Below are 17,757 nucleotides of genomic sequence, written 5' to 3'. Positions count from 1 at the left end.
TCTGGAACAACATTTTCAACAGACCGATTTTAAAATTAAATCAGTACTGCGATAAATGTTCGTGCAATCTGCTTCTTCAATACAAATGTTTAACCTTTAACAACTGAGATAAATATAAGATACAAATACTGGATAACAGAACAAAATGAAAGCATTCAAGCCATTAAGTACAACACAACTGAGCTTGAGAAGGGAAAAGGGTTCACCTAAAACCTCGAATGATGGTACACGTGAGGTCAGTTCCACAAGAAATTTAATTATACATGAAGATGTTACGTGGCACTTGAAAATGAAGTGTACAGACTGTTTAAACCAACCGAGGAACTAGTGGGCCATTTACAAATTCGATAATTACTGTATCACCATACATCTGATGCATCTCAAATTACAGTTTAAATACTTCTACCAAGAGGCCCATGACGTTATACATCCCATGAAGTGAGCAAGGAAGGGCAACTTTTTACAAATTGATATATTCCTAACCTTACTCAAAATTTATAGCTTAACTTAAAAATCAACTATGTGGACAGATACTGGTAAACCTCCCAGCTCAATATCCTACAGATGGGGGTAACCAGGCGAGAGATCACATTCCTGAAATAAGTTTTCTAAATTAGGAAAAGAACTGAACATTTTATTTTCCCTATTAAAAAATAAATCTTAATGAGCAGAGTAAAATTCTTAACAAAACATATGAGACAAATAGGAATATTGTCAATGACAGTAAACCTTAACAAGAACACATGAACACAGTAATTAAATAAATTCAAATTCCATGTCCTTCAGAAAACACTCTATTCAGCAGCTCTCCAACGTACACAAGTCCCATTTTGTTAGATAGGCATGTTATGCCACTTGGCAATTTGGCCGGACTATCAATAATATAGGGCCATCATTGGTGGGCACATTGTACACCAGCCGGCCCCGGATGATCGTCGTCATCGCTGGCATAAGCTTCTTGACGACCAGAACCACCAGCACTGCGGTCATTTGGATCAAATTCGTGCAAGTCTACTTCTTCTACTTGTTCACCTTTGGGCATGTTGAAAGTGGGACGAGCAGGCAAAAGCATCTCCAACTCCTAAGTAAGCAAACCAATACACATTAATACACAAACAAAATGGAAAATAATAGCCAATTAATAACAGGGAGAAGTATGTCTCCATCCTTCACCTATAAGAAAATAACTTTCACAATATTTATATTTCAAAAATATATGCTGTAATACACCCCCCACCCCTGTCAAGAGCCAATTTATTATCCTGTGAATTGTCATAATCAACCAACCTTCATTAACATACGTCAGTACTCTCCTTGTGTATTTTTCGTAATTGCCAATTCTGCTTAATGCTCGAGACCTTGTCTATTTCTGTACTTACAACATGGTAGATAATGAACAATTCAATGAAAAACTTAGAAATGACACTTACAGAAGGGTAAAAAAAAAAATGTATATGTTGCAGTAAAACTAACCTTCCTTAACATACTTCAGTGAAGGTTGAATATTATGTATTCTCCCCTTGTATGTCATAACCGCCAACTTCACTTAATGTTACTGTTACAATGCTTGTGATCTTCGTGTCTATTATGGTATTGAAACTTGGTAATTATGAACAATTCAATTAAAAACTTAGAATTGATCATGCATCTTGCAGAATAAACAGTGTCAGAATGACTAAAAATATGCCGCTGTGAATAAGGTTAAGGAATTACAAATCTAAGCCTCCAAAAGAAGGCATCATTTACAGGTTTTTAAACTAGTATGAGAACTTGAAAAGAAAATACATAAAGATAACCTACAAGGATATTCAGACCTGTTGGATTTGATGGAATCTGTCCATCTCAATGCTGGTTGCCCTCTCAGAGACCCCTCGCCCTCCCCAAGCAAAATAGTCTTTTCCGATGAATTAGAGCACCTCATATTGTAACGAATGATTTAAGAGACAGACCTAGTTTGATTTTTTTGGATGACCTATACATTTGTCTTCTTGGCTTCCAAGGGATACACTTCTCCCATACCAGAGATCAAATGCATCAATATGCTTCCTATCTTGCTTTCTTATGGTTCAGCTTTCACAACTATATTTAGCTATGGGAAAGACTAATGCCTTAACCATTCTGACTTTAGTACACAAAGAGATATCTAAACACTTGATCTTATCCATGCCTTGGAATGCTGATGATCCAAGGGCAAGTCTTCAGCAAATTTCTGGACTGTCAGAGCCACTTCTATTAAAGGTCAATACCAACAAACAGGAACTATTCACCTCTTTGATTAATTATTTATCATAATGTTTGATGGCAAACCTGTTATGATTTTGGTCTTGATACTTAGGTAGAGGCCCATGTTCTCACTCTGTTCTCTTTCACTATGATGTCCTCGAGCCCTTCTTTACTTTCAGAAACCAAAATGATATCTGCATACCTGAAGTTTTTTATATTCAATCCAATCTTAAAACCACAAGGTGACTCAATCCAATACAGAATTCCTCATGATGTACTCAGCGTACAGATTGAACAAGTAAGGCAAAAGTATATAGCTTTGTCTTACCCTTTTGCTAATAGGGAACCATTCTGTTTCACCATGCTGAGTTTTAACATTGGCTTCTTGTCACAATGAGATGTTCAGGTATGTCCATCTACCTGAGTACATTCCACATCTTCTCATGATTTATACTATCAAAGGCCTTCCTGTAATCTATAAAACACATGTACAGCTCCTCCTGGTATTCCTACCTCTTTCAGAACCAGCTTCAGTGGCGGACATTTCATGCTCCATGTATGGTTCTAATACAAATACAGTTGTATTGTTCCCGTCAAATTTGGCCTATAATGAACATTTTGTAGTGCAGTCAACTAACAGGCTATTATTTATTTCGTATGGAGAGAGATTTCCAGCCCGCATTACAGAGACGTGTACACATGTTGGGAACCGGTTTTAGCCAGCCAGGGGAGAAGTCTTGATTCCCTGAGCGAGCGATCAGCTGAGGCCTCGTGACCCAGTGCGGGCTCTCAAGGCCGCTGCGAGATGAAACACGCATGACAAGTGCCTACAAATGAGAGCACTTTCCAGCATTCTAATAACCTATCAGGAGGAAGACGGCAGCCAATTATAAGTCGACGTGGAGCCACACCTACCTCGGGAAGTTGATAAATACCTTAGTTTTGCGAAGAAATACTCTCTTGCTACTTCGCTCTTGCTATCTTGTTCTCCTGCTGAATGACGGAATCGACGCTCTCCATTATTCTACAAGAAAATTCTGAACACGAGCATTCTGTGGTTGGACTTGAAATATTATCCTTTACGTACAATAACCTACGATTCTGACGAACTTCACAGGCTAAGTTAAGTGTCGTTCATCATCTAAACTCAGCGTATTTGTGTGTGAATATTTCCTAAAGACTTGTGTTAGTTTCAGCTTATACCGCATAAGATGGAAGAGGATTTCCACGTGGCTACTGCAGTACCTCAAGATGCTTCCACAAATTGAAGAGGACCCCTACAGAATTCCTGCATTGAACTTCGCTGCTACCATGGTGTTCTAAGTGAAGGCGAAATCTAACACGGGGAGATAACGACAGAAGCAGCCAACCAACACCATGTGATCCAGAAATTCCAGATCACTGGCAGATATCCAGCTCCATCATGCATTCAAGTTTTTTAAAAATATTTCTCTGTTCATCTTTGTAGAAGTAATGCTTGCTTATTCATTAGCGTTGATATTTCTTCTACATTTGCCGTAGTAATTGATGTTTCCATTTTTCTTTCATTAGGAGGTGGTAGTGTTGTCAGGTTGAGTGTTAATGACTAGTAAACCCTATTAGTGTAGATAGGATATGTGCGTGTCTTCCGAGATTAATCTAAAGGTCCCATTTAATAGTCTAGCATTAACTAAAAATCATTGTCCAGGACGATAACAATAATTTGGATTTGGAATATTTTAAATAAGGAAACAATGTGGGACAGATTTCCGGCATTCTTTTTGCATGCCGAATTTCTACGTAAATTCCTTCTTGTTGGATTTGACACGTGTTAAGAGTCACCTGGCTTATTGTCAAGCTTTGATTCACGTAATATCTCGTGCATATAATAATAATGATGATAATAATAAGAATTTCATTTCGGGTTAAATGAATGGATAAAAGGGCTGTGAGTGTAAATATTGCTCGATTTTATGTCGATGTTCATGTGTGCTCAATGATAGTGAAGAGAGGCCTGGAATATGGCAGAATCCTGACGGATCAATTAATGTAGTGGTTGAATGGTTGAAATCCATTCATTGAATTTTTATTGAGGAATGTATGCGTGGTAAACGTTGTACCGTTTTCATTGTCCTGATAACGGAATAAAGGATGTCATACGATGTTAAAAGTTTGCCATGCACGGTAATGAGATCGCAAAGATTATGTAATTGAGCCATACATCTAAAAAGAACGAATATATTAAGTGAAATAGGCAGTGATTTCAGAATATATATAATACGGACGCACAAAATCAAGGAGGCCATGCATGTGATGGCAAAGATGTTCGTTTGGCGAATTAAGTATGCCTAGGTCATGGAGTGAGACGTAAAGTTATAAAGGATCCATGCGGCCGTGATAAAAAATAATAGAAAGTTTTTAAAATTGTTAAAAAAGAGGAAGAGTGTGAACAATAAAAAAATTTTGGTACGCAAAACTTCGAAGTAAGTTTATCTATGAAAAAAAAAAAAAAAAAATCCTCGCGGAAAGAAGAAGGGAGATATTTCAATTAATAAGAGCTGAAGAACCTGCACAGTGAAGAAATTTTAGAATTACGCCTATATCTGATCAAATATCGAGGCGGAAAGTCAGAAGAAGTTGAATAGTATCCGGACAGTAGTCGGAATATAAACCGAAGGCCGTTACGAAATACCAAGTCAAATTTAACGTATTATAGGTTGATTGGCTGGATAAAAAAAAAAAAAAAAAATTAAAGCTAATTTGATAATTTACCTGTTAAAATCTGTCACAAGGAATTGACATTGAATTTCTGACATAATAACCTGAAACAAAAATATAATCTAGATTCTTTGTAGAACATTCTGAAGGATATGGATGTGATATTAATTGCCATATTGGAAATGTTTCTTTCACATATGACTAACGGCTACAACATGAGAGGCTAAATCGGAGATGGAGCCGACTTTCCGACGTAGACCGCCCAGCTGTTCCTGCTGACCCGGGTTTTGAGACTACAACCTGATGGTGACGTAACGGATGTTGGGGACTTTCTACGCAGCCCTAAGATGACATCGGAGCTTAACCCAGTCATCTAACATCAGCAGCCGCAAGCTAAGTTCCAAAGAATTATTTTATTATCTAGAGACTAATGTGTCGTAGACGTAGTATTTAAATATTTGTAGTGAACATTGGTATGTTGCTTGTTACGGAGTTCTTCGTGATGAAATCTCAGTCGATACTATCTTTGCAATGAGATTATCCTAGTTGATTTATCATTATGGGAGTAGGTATTTCTTCCAGAGTTTATAATCAATGTCATAGTATAGGAATGTTTATAATTGAACAAGGAGAGATTTAAAGTGATGTTTTCAACCATTATGGGATTGAAACAACGTATACAAAGAGACATATCCCAGACATAATGTTTTAAAGAAGATAGTTGATTTCTGAGTAACTTAGATCTGGTTACAATTACCACGCAATGACATGTGAGTAAATATTAACTTGTTTAGTTTATACATGTGTTTCATTTACAGGATAACGTGTTCATGTGTATTACAAATGAAACTTAACCCAGAAATGTACCATTGCAGTACATTAATGATATGTTAAGATGATTTGCCGCGTAGTTGGAAATGATAAATGTTTACGTAGGGAAGTTAGGATTTGAGTGACATGTTGATGTGGTTTTACGAATAATTATTCGCTGAGATATATTTATGCTTATGGATAATTTTGGTGGTAAATACGACGTATTACTGGCCAATGGTGATGTTTGTCATATGCGGCAAGATATTAAAATGGTAATGCGAGATATATTGGGTTAGTGGTACATGAATACAATGAAATACATCGTAGATTTCGTATGTGGGTTACCGTAAACTGTCTTCAGATTAAATATCCAAATAAGAAATAAATAAGGGGAAACTTGTCTTCATAGAGAATATGTCAACGTTGTACTGAATGTTATTTGAAGTTTGGTATTGCGAATATCTTTAATTGATAGAGCAACTTCATAATTTGAATCTCTACCGCAATTAAATAAAATAGGTTACCAAATACATTCCTACGAATTTTATGATACTTGATTGGACATTGGTGAAACCATAAATCATGATAGGTATAATTTCTATTTGAACTACGATAATAATTGATCTTTATACGATACCTACATTTAATTTTAGGATGTTATCTGAATATTTTAACCAAATGACATGGTCAAAGCGACCAATATTTTTCATTTAATGATCGATATTTATTTGAAATAGCCATTTTGAGCTGTTATATACTTGGAACTTACTTGCAACTGCTGACGTTATAGTATTGGAAGATATACATGTGTTAGTGACAGAATATCAATTTAATATCGACGAAAATAAGCATTTTTTTTTCTTTAGAAAGAAACAAGAGCTGATGGACTCAGATTAAGCATATTTGTTATGAAGTTTACTAAGGCTTAGGGACTTAGATTTTTTTTAACCCATATTAATTTTTTCTGCTTATCAATTAATTGTCATTATTATTATGAGATAATTAATTTCAGAGAATATTTAACTACATCTTCAACAGATAGAATATGTACCTACGATTTATGTGATTAAGAGAATTTATTCTTTAATTTTATGATGCGGATAATAAGTGCAAGAGGATCAATTGAATCAGATTGTAGATAGATTAAATTTAAATTTTTCCATATAGAGAGGAGGAAGATAATTGATGTAAATAAATGTTATCAGATTTTCTTTTATGATTCTAGAATCATGAAATAAACTATAGATTATCCAATTTAGAGATAGGCTAATATCATTATGGTATAGATGATTTTGAATTAATTAATTAAAAAAAATTTTTTTTCTTTTTTTTCTTTTCTTTTCTTCGAATGATTGGACTTGGACAACTTAACATTGATTCCGGTGGATGGATGGTATTGATTCCGGTGGATGGATGGTATCGATGGTAATTTATTAAAAAGGAAATGCGGTTTCCCAGTTGACCTCACGTAAAAATAATACTATTCACAGATGCATTTTAATTATCCCTGAGAGGTGTCGTGTGGCAATTTAAGGATTATCCTATCGATAAATGTGATATGAGAAATGAAGATTGCGATATCGTTTAAATTTTATGATGCGGATACTGTTTATTCAATGAATGTTAGAAGCGGGCATAGCTACCGACACCTAGCATCGTTCTTCTTAAATGCATTGATCCATTTAATGATCCGTAGAAGTGATGGTTGGATGAGGGGAAAATAGCCGGAGCAATTGTTGGGACGCTCAATATGGTGCAAGAAAGAAATCCCCTCAGGATGGTGCAACGTATTTTCTTCAATTGCTGAGCACGTGTTAATTTGAGAATGTAGAATGGAGTAATAAAAATAAAGTCGTGACTCATGAGCCATGAACGTGAATGCTACATTTGACCTGTGTTGTGTGTGCGTCTGTAGATGACCAATTTTCCAGAGATTTACTGCTAATGCTGTTATAACCAACGTTGTGGAATCTGCATCATCTTTAACCAAGTGACCACTGAAGTTTCGTTAGATATCCGAGAATCGAAAGTAAAATCTGTCTTTAGCCGATATCGTCATCACGAGGATTCGTATGTCCAGGGTTAATAATCAAAATCATAAAAATCAAGAACTAGAGTTTGTTGTAAATAGTGTAGATAATTTGCGTGTGTCTTTGTGTGAATGTGGCATGTGTGTGGTGTAGTAATTTGTGACTGGCGATATATTTTCTTCTTTTGAAATGTGATTTTGACCTGGCCTTGTGTTTGACAGGTTGGGCCCAGGTTGTTAGCACCGTTGTTCGAGCTGATTTAATTTATTTGGAGTTTAACCTTTAGTAAATTTTATTTAAAAATTAAGTTGAGACAAGATTACAGTTTCAAACGCCAATGAATAAGGAGGGGTTATTTCAATCGTTTGGACAAAAGTTCATTGTGTTCCAAAGCTTAAGATGCAAAATTTTACCAAAGCGTCAGAGGTTTAAGGTCAACCTTACGTGTTGTTCAATTGAATATTAAAGAAACTTTGTGGGAATAATTATAGTCTGAATACAGTTCAATGGAAATGAGTCCGATTAAGGTATTCTGAAATGATGATTTTCTGAATAAGATTTGTCGACTTAGTTTGAATCATTTCACGCTTATTTAACAAGATAATGTGAAAAATTTACCCATGAATAGAACAACGTGATTGAGTATTTGTTTCTAGCGGACTTAGATGCCGTAATTTATTTAATAATTTAAATTTTATTTGAAGCAATAAACATCGTCAGGGAGAGATCTGACACTTTAAAGGTTTAGAATCATTTGCGGAGCCAATAGCCTATTGAGATCCGCTTATTCTCATCTTGTAAAATAATTCAAGGGTGACCAAGAGGAAAATTATCCCAACGTAAAATTTTATTTTTGTATTTTGTCAAGCCAGGTGTGGGCTAATATTAATTTGTATATTTACAGTTATTTAACGTCGAAATGGGAGCAAAAAATGTAGAGCTGTATCTAGAGAGAGACTGGCTGAGAAGATGTTCTGTTTTTGCCATCAAGATTTATAACAAGATGTTATTTTGTTATTTTCATTTTAGTGCTAGTTGATAATAAATGTCAAAACCTGTTGTTTGATTCTTTTGTATGATTGTCGCCAGTCTTTGTTTCTTTCCCTGCCCTCAAAATTAAGCAAAGCTTGACAGCGAACGGTCCACCTCTGAGACCCTCGCTCTCTGGCTGAGCGTGCCCGGTAAAAAGGGGGCAATATACAATAAAAAGACTACAGCTTTCTTTTGAAGTTTTGGCTAACTATCTTCAATGATCAAAACAATATCTGCCAGAGAAGAAGTTGTGTGTCACACAGTACTACCTTATCATGAGACCAAAAGCCCGGTCACAAGAAAATTTTGTACAACCCACTGGCAAAAATGAAATCATTACTTCTTCATGTAAACCCGATAACTCTCAATACCAAGTAGCACATTTTTAATATTTTCTACAACACAGCTGTCAGCATGGATAAACAAATAGGTCACATTATAGCCATAGTTCTAGAAGTAAAGGTGCAGAATACTGGTAACTACATTTGTACCCTTCATAAAGCTTACACATTCTGGCAACATAATTATGTTGCTGTTTTCTGGAATTGCACATAATGCCAAAAATGCAAACATTGAAAGGCAAAAGGAAATAAGTCCTTGCTGTAACCTCCGTACCATACTGAATCAGTAGTGACGTTTTCCTTGGTAGGAACTTGGAGGACAAAGTGAAGGGGAAAAATCATGATGTTCCATTCAGTTTCTAGCACTCTTTACAGTTTCATTGAAAAAAATAAATAAATTTCAATATCACCATTTCAAGATGCCGTTGCATTTTTTCATATATTCTCATTCTTTTCTCCTCTGAGGAAAGTATCATGCTTGTAACAGTAGTATAGTGGCTCAGCATTTCTTGCAGTCATAGTTTTTGTATTATTATAAGGACGAAGTCTTTGTTTACAACACTCTTCATAGGAGTGGTACACAATTTTTAAATATGAAGAAGGCAGAAGCTTATTAGTTATTTTGAAACGAGTTGCGTATCTCCCTGGAAAAAATAATGTATTTTGGATTGTATATTTTAAAATGAAACTCGCTACACTCTGAGTGAGCTATCTTTACTGACTGGGTTCGAAGCAAGTTTCCACAAAACTTGGTCATGACACCTTTCTTTGAGAATATTTTTCCGAATCTGCTGTCACACATTTTATATATCATGAATAAATAGGCAAGTACAGTAAAACCTCGTAATTCAGAAATGCGAACCCTTGCCGCACCACAAAATATTATAAGACCCGTTAGTACATGCAATTAACCTTGATTTACAGTTTAAACCTTTCAAATGCCATGGGAAAAAACTATTTCCAAATTGTATCCAACAGAGTGCATTTACAGTTTTAAAATAATGCACTTTGATTACTCACTGGCAAACATAACCTCATGTATTTAAAGAAAAAATGCATAATTCAAAGACAAGGAGAAATCTAAGCTGGGTCCTCTGTGCAAGTGCTTTATTTATTGGATTACTGTACTGTATGCATCTCAGATGCCTTGTGCTTGCATGGAAAGAACCCGATGCCCTTAAAACATTCTAGCTATCGATCTTTCCTATGACGAGGGGAGAAAGTCTCTCGCTGTCCTTGTAGTACGATTTCCTGCCATGGCACTTTTCTTGTAATATTCAGAAATGCCGAACCTTCCCGCATTATGAAGTATTCTAAGACCCATTAACGCAGGCAGTCACCTTGATTCACAGTTTAAACCTTTCAAATGCCATGGAAAAATTTTTTTACGAAATGCATCCAACAAGGTCCATTTACATTATTCAAATGCACTTGGATAGATCACTGGTAAACATAACCTCACACAACGAAAAACAAAATAGCAGGATTCAAAGGAGAGGACAAATTATGCTGGGTCCCATGAGGAAGTGCTTTATTGTTTGGATTACTGTACTGTTTGCATTTTTAGGTGCCTTGAACTTGCACGGAAAGTGTCCAACGCCCTTAAAACATCATGGCTTTTAGAACTTTCCTATGATGAGGGGAGGAAGTCTCTCGCTTCAGTCTGCGTTGCAACACCAAACACAGTACAATGACCCCACCCTAGTACGATTTTCCGGAGTGGTACTTCTCTCCATTAAAACCATAAATCTGTTTGGGCTCGGCATTAAAAAAGAAAACAATGCAGTTACATCAGCACTGACAATATTGTTCGGAGCGTACAAACTGATTATATGAGCCACGCTTTTTCCGCCAACTGTCAGCATCACCAGTGTTCGCAGATTCTGCTTCTCCGCACACTGCCTGCTACGTGATATTGTGGTGTTACTTAAAATGCTGAATACTAAAGAATTACAATTTCCTCAAACTTAGCAAATATGAAGCACACTGCACACACCGAAGTGAGTGAAAGCGCGGAAAGCTACCCCTGTATGTTCAGGAAGATGCGGTCTATCATGACACGGAGAAGTTTTGAATTTAAATTACTTTGTAAAATACTATTTTTTAAAATGTAAAGGCAGTTTTGAATCAAGTCTGAATTTCGGCAATGGGACCGACATTGTTCTTCATATTATGAATTATCCGTATTTTGAATTAAACAATTTAAATAACATGCAAAACTGTACCTCATATTTCCGGAACTGAGAGCTGCTTCAAATTAGGTGGGATTTTAAATTAACCGATTTTGAACTGTCGAGGTTCTACTGAAGCTTCATAAACTGAAATCCCACATACCTAAAAATGCACTTCTAGTACGTGGAGTTTCTGTTTCGTCTAAACATTTCATGGACCAAACACATGAAACACATCTGTCCAAGAAGATTACACGAAATAAATTTCCAGAATGAAGACATCCAGTGGACTGGAGTCGTCTTTTGTCAGAAATATCAGTGCCACTAGGGAAAGGGCTAAAGATATCTACAACAATCTTTTCTCGCTCCATCTCTTAGCCAGCTGTAGCGGATAACATCAATCATATTTGAAATAAATTGGAGATTCCCTTGCCTCGCAGCATTATGCCCGGGCTCTTGTGCAGGCAGTCTACTTTAGTTGAAATTATCAGTTAAAAAATATGCAGCCCAGTAAATTATATCTATTATTGCAACCACACATAATCTTGATGCACAAGTTGGTTATTCCGTACTTTGATAAAAGAAGACAAACGAGAAACATCTTGAAGAAACCATACTTCAAGTCACCAATATTAAATTCCCATTGTGACTTAACCCATTTGCATAATTTGACGAGCTGTGGCCACGCGCCATGTTTTTGCGAATGAATCAAATGATGAGCTCTGCTCGCTATGGGGCAGTGTCTCGCTTATCTTCATATATTAGATTCATTATGCAATGAGAGTTCTCAGAATACACACTGTAAAGAATTAGAGAAATCTACTGTTTGTAAACAATGCTGTCTGTATTTCTGTGTAATAATGCGATTGTAGAAGTATAGTTTATTTTCATCAGTATTCAGTATTTGTTATGCAGTAGACCCAGCATCGCGGTAATGACAACAAGAGTTTGAAAGCGCTTGTAGAGAGTGTTTTAGATGATTATGGCAATAATGACGTTTTGGAAAATGAATCAGAGTTTGAAGGTAGTGATAGCAGCAGTGAAAGTTACTCGAATGCAAAGAGATTGAAGAGAGCAAGGTTGAAAGTGCCGCTCCAGGTGCTTCCAAACGTGTGCGCGGTCGGACGACATGAAAGAACTTAGTGGTTGGAAATTGGAGAATAAATACAATAATCCTAACATTTTGTGGATACAGTGGTGTTTCAAGAATACTTACAAAATATTTAGATTCTGGCCACCATCCTAATTTGTGTGTTTGGAATTCATAGATATGCCCTTACTGAAATTATTTCAAATGAAATCTTTTTACCACAGCCAGCAGTCATTCAATGAATGAAGTATGAGTAAGTTTTAACTTTGAAAGGCATGAATGCAAACTTTGAGTGAATTATCTTCATTAATTAGTATTTTATGCATGTTTTTGTGTGAGAGGAATGCTCAAATTACTGGCAGGCAAATTAAATCAGATTCCACAGTCCACCATGTGGCTATTTACTGTGACTTGAATGGGTTAAGGTATGGTTTGTTAGACTGCACAACCAGTTTCCAAAGTTCTTTTGAAGATTTTTCCGTACAGTGACAGCATTGTCACTACTTTCATCATCTAGTTCAAGGATCAGGCTAACAGATTTAATTTGAATTTAAAAATAAATATTTCTTGCCCATAGTACAATAGATTGTTTATACTACTCATAAACTTCCATTATAAAAGTGCAAGTTTTTAAATCCAGAATTTTCAGTAAAGAGGAATTCATTACAAGCGAGTTGTGCTTATGGGAACTAGTTGGTTAAAAATGGAATTTTATTAAAAGTAGGAACATTACAAAGGGGGTTCTAATGTACTTTAATTTTTTCTGTAAAAGAAAGAAAAAAGGAACAGAAATATTCCATTTCATGCAACTTCACTTACCTTCAGCGTAATCTCATTTGCAAAGTGATTCTCGGGGAAAGTTACATCAAATTTGATGTACAGGTTCCCCTTTTCAAAAGGGTTTCTATGATGTGGCATACCTTCACCTTCAATGCCTTTCACGTCACCTGAAATTCAAATAAATAGTGAATTTCTTCAACAAACGCAGTAAAAGGTAAGGGAAAGGATGGAGCCAAAATAATTCAAGGAAAAGTGCAGTGAAATCACTTGTCAAATATGGAAAATATTTGATATGCCAACTAAAAGAATACTGAAAATAATAAAATCAACTCTTGAATATAATACAATGTAATGTGAGTCATAAACATTGAAAAATTGGCATTGATTGCAGAGAACTGTAGAAGACTACAGAAAGGCACAATATTTACAAGACAATAACAGTTCTGCAGTAGTAGTACAGCTGTAACTGGCAGGGAACATCTACATTCAGCAGCCCAGGTCGCAATTCTGCAGGGAGCTTGGAGCTCGGGTTTATCTGCTTGCGAGCTAAGTTTAGAAGACGGAATTTCGACATGACGTACAAAAAGCAGAACAAGGAAACAATAGAACTCCAACAGCCAGACCAATGGACAACATTTTGGAGATCCGGCAAGAGGCTAGAGGAGCTGCAAATATACATTTAGAGTAAGTGTCGGGTACGCGATGTGTTGAGCCAATGAAATTATAGAGCCACAGTCATTTTGGCTAGGCACTGGTCTATGCGAGTGATGGCCCCGATCAAGAATACAACGGCGTCTTAGAGGACGAATTAATAAAACCAATGAGCGCGCGGGCTAGCTACCCTATTATTTGGCAAAATTCTGTGCAGATAACATTGAGAGAAGTATTATTTACGCAAGTGCTGGTCAGAACTTATGTTTCTTGATCGTGTGGGGACTTAAACTTGTATTTAAGACGCTCAGTCTGTATTTCAATTATTCAAGATGTTAAACTTTTGAGAATGGCTTTTATTTTTCAATTTCTGGAGCGAAGAACAGTTTTCAGATAGTCATTCAATGTTTAGTAGCTTGCCGGTGCAAACAGATTTTATAAGGACATCAAACTCAGTAATTTCCAGTTCAGCATTTAAATGGGAAATATTTGACCAAGTTACGGGATTAGATAAGAGAAGTTGTTCCGTGACTGAATGGAAACTGGTTTCACGGTCAGTGGAAATTACCCCGGCTGTAGTATTCTAGTAACCGGCATGTTAATCTTGACCTAGTTTCTACATCGTGAACGAGCGGATGTTTTAGATGACATCCAGAAGCAGCAGCAGCGATGGAAAATATGACATCACTTTTCTATGCCAGGATAGAGACCAAAGGACTGATCCAAGTCTTTTCTGAAGGCATCATCATCGATATGGCTGGCTAAAACGAGGGGTGCCGACTGTCCTGAAAGGCTGGCGGTGATAAGTCAACGAAATAGATGAGTACAGAATTTTCAATATAATTATGCGAGCGTGAACGTGTTTAATTAAACACCAATTCACAACCACTTTGAAATGTAACAACAAACCAGTTCTTGAGATGGTGGTGGTGATTATTGTTTAAAGAGGAAGTACAACTAGGCAACCACCCTCTATATAATACTAATCAGAGAGAAAAAAGGAAGGGATCCGACACTTCGAAAAAGGAAGGCTTCGGCCACGTAATGCTTGCAATGGACTAGATCTGATCAGTGGACTCTCCAGCAATACTGCAAACTATATATGGCAAAGTTCATTCATATGGAGCATGTTATAACAAAATTATTGTAGAATTTATATGCATTTATGAAGCTTACCAGGTTTTACCACTTGTCCCATAGGATGCTTGATAAGTAGATCTCTTCCATCTAGATGTTTTAGGGTCATACAGAACCCACATAGAGCCTCTGTGAGTGAAATAGAGTGAGTCATAAGTAGATCATCACCAGACCTCTGGAACTTCTCATGTGGCTTTTGATGCAAAACGATTATCACATCTCCTGGTTCAACATCAGGCTAAATAAGGACAAGAATAAAGGGTTCAAATGTATCTAATTAAATGCAAATTATTTAATGACCCTGTTTTGAAGATTAAAGTTACCTGTTGATCTCCTTCACCACGAAAATAAATTTTCTGGTTCTCCCTCATTCCTTTATCGACATGAACCTCTAATATTTTTGTTTCATTGACCACCTTCTTTCCTCGGCAAACAGAGCAACGATCTTTCTCGTTTATCACTTCACCTGAGAAGAAAAAGAGAAGACTGTTATTGATACTAATCTCACTGACTTAAGCAGAAAACATTTACTTGCAATTATAACCCTACTATTTGGTTTACAAAAAAGGCACAAAAGTGTCCAGATCCCCCCCTCCCAATAATTTCAATTCAATTTTTTGCACATATTAAAGTTAAAATTGAAATATGAGTTATTAGGTGGTTCTGAATGTGATAGGATAAATGTGTTATTTAAAATGAAGAGAATAATTCACTGAAAGATGTTTTTATTAAAAAAAAATTCACGACAATCTTGTAAAGTACATTCACAAAATTTCAAATAATATCTTCAATACATTTAAGCCGAAGTTCAGCCACGATCGGAATGTGGGGAAGAGGCAGGGGTAAAAAAGAAAATGTCCAAAACGACCGTGCTAGGCTGATTGGTGCGAGGCGCAACATAAATACACACAATTGTCACATATTTTTATTATTTATTGGAAGGGGTCAACTACTTCCCAGATACATGGGCTGCAACAAGGACAAAGCTCAACATGAAAAAAAGGAAAAAACCACACAAACTTTTAATTAAACACACAACTCTAAAACTACAAAATAGTTTGTGAAATATCAATCGTCACTGTAAAGCAGGGAGCACACTGCATCCATCCCGCTCGGTTCAGTTTCCCGCGTATCCGTTTGCATCAGTTCGCCTGCCGCACATACCTTCCGTCTCTTTCGGAAGCTGTCAGTGAACTCGGCTTGGAACAGCGCCTGCAGTAATGTCGAGCTCTTTGTCTGAAGACAGAGAAATCGTAGACTGCAAAGAAGAGAGAAAATAAAAGATTTTGTATACATGAAATACCTTTAAAAAGGGAATAGTGTGCTGAATATTACCTTCACTTTCCGGACTTGCTACTTGATGAGCACAACTTCTTTAAATATTTCAGAATATTACTCTCTCAAGTTTGAGTTGCTAGGTGTTCTACCTCAAAAAAAAAACAATTTCACCTTTTGAGCGACTAGCAGTAACAATGAAGTAACTACTGATTTCCTTTCATATTTTATTTAACAATACTACAGGGTCAAAGTAATTGGAATTGTATAATAATACAAGTCAGTGTACAGTCTGTCATTTTCCGTCACTAGAGTAGTTATTTTAGATTTAAATTAAATTTGTAGCAGGACTAAAATATCTCACTGTTTATTCCACGGTTTCATAAAACTTTTTGTCGGTAATCCGCGGGTTTTCTATCCACTTTTGCATATTTATCAGTTAAAATATTGTCCAACTCCTTGGCCACAGAGGTAAGTCTCTTTCTTTGCATAGAAACCGTGGACAGAGTTGCTACATCATCACTTCTTGCTGATTGACTTGATCTTCTCCTTGCCCTATCATGATATCAGGATGTCATTTTACAACTTCAGTCAGCAGTTCTTCATTGATCATACTCATTTAACTCAAACAGAACACTTCGCCAGAGGCTCACAAGGTGGGGTCTACCTTCCGTCTTCCGTCAACTTTGCTTGTGAGGGCAAGCTTGACTGAACGGATGGTAGGGGAGAAATGCTGAAGCGTGCGGAACTGAAGCAGTAGGCGGCTGGACATTTGTTTACATGTGAACCAAATATCCAAGGTCAACTGAACTGAACTGAACGGAAGCAGTGTACTCCCTGCTTAAAGAAATCTACAAAATTTACTTGCCACATAATTAAGAGGTAATACAAATCCTAAAAGTAGACATTCAATAAGTACCCGGGCAGCGCACGGAGCAATTTCATATCAAGACACGTTATCTGACCTATTTATAACAAACGCTGCAGAGCAACATGGGTTCTCTAGTTGTTGTTATTATCATTATTATTCAAAGTTCTATTAGGAGATTTCAATGCCCAACTGGGAAAGGAAAAACAATACCGAGATATAATTGGAAAATGGGCTCCACACATATTTACAAATAAGAATGGTCAAAGACTTGGTGAATTATGCAGAGAACACAACCTCATTTCCAAATCCACATACTTCAAAAGGAGACCGAACAAACGAGGCATAGACACTGGTTCAGACAACTACATAGTCAAAATCAAAATTATTCACACCATTAAATAAGAAGAATACAAAAAATAAAGGAAAAAGGAATTACGATCCACACTAATTAATCAGAAATTACAAATATCAAGAAGTCACATGGACCATAAAATTAACAGATGATTTAGAAGAATTTATACCAATTCTAAAATAAGAGGCTGAAAATTTAGTCCCTTTAAATCCACGGAAAAATATGCTTGGTGGCCACCAGAATGTGACAAATGTCATGAAGAAAGACACCAGGCATGGTTAACACACTGGAGAC

At 36.4% G+C, this 17,757-nt stretch overlaps 1 protein-coding gene across 1 annotated transcript in view; it reads right to left on the bottom strand.

The window, feature by feature from the left end:
* Window positions 1-236: 236 nt before the first annotated feature.
* LOC136877487 (dnaJ homolog subfamily A member 2) overlaps window positions 237-17,757 on the bottom strand; it is a 131,480-nt gene continuing 113,959 nt past the window's right edge. The window contains exons 5-8 of the mRNA XM_067151580.2: window positions 15,289-15,431; window positions 15,005-15,203; window positions 13,217-13,344; window positions 237-1,081 (exon numbers count right to left, since the gene is read on the bottom strand). Coding sequence (XP_067007681.1) covers window positions 893-1,081; window positions 13,217-13,344; window positions 15,005-15,203; window positions 15,289-15,431 — 659 coding nt within the window. The 3' untranslated portion in view covers window positions 237-892. The remainder of the gene's footprint in view (window positions 1,082-13,216; window positions 13,345-15,004; window positions 15,204-15,288; window positions 15,432-17,757) is intronic.

The sequence above is a fragment of the Anabrus simplex genome, chromosome 7 (genome assembly GCF_040414725.1).
Source record: "Anabrus simplex isolate iqAnaSimp1 chromosome 7, ASM4041472v1, whole genome shotgun sequence".
Classification (NCBI taxonomy): domain Eukaryota; kingdom Metazoa; phylum Arthropoda; class Insecta; order Orthoptera; family Tettigoniidae; genus Anabrus; species Anabrus simplex.
Note: the sequence above shows the minus strand (reverse complement) of the source record. Positions and strands in the feature narration are given on the sequence as shown.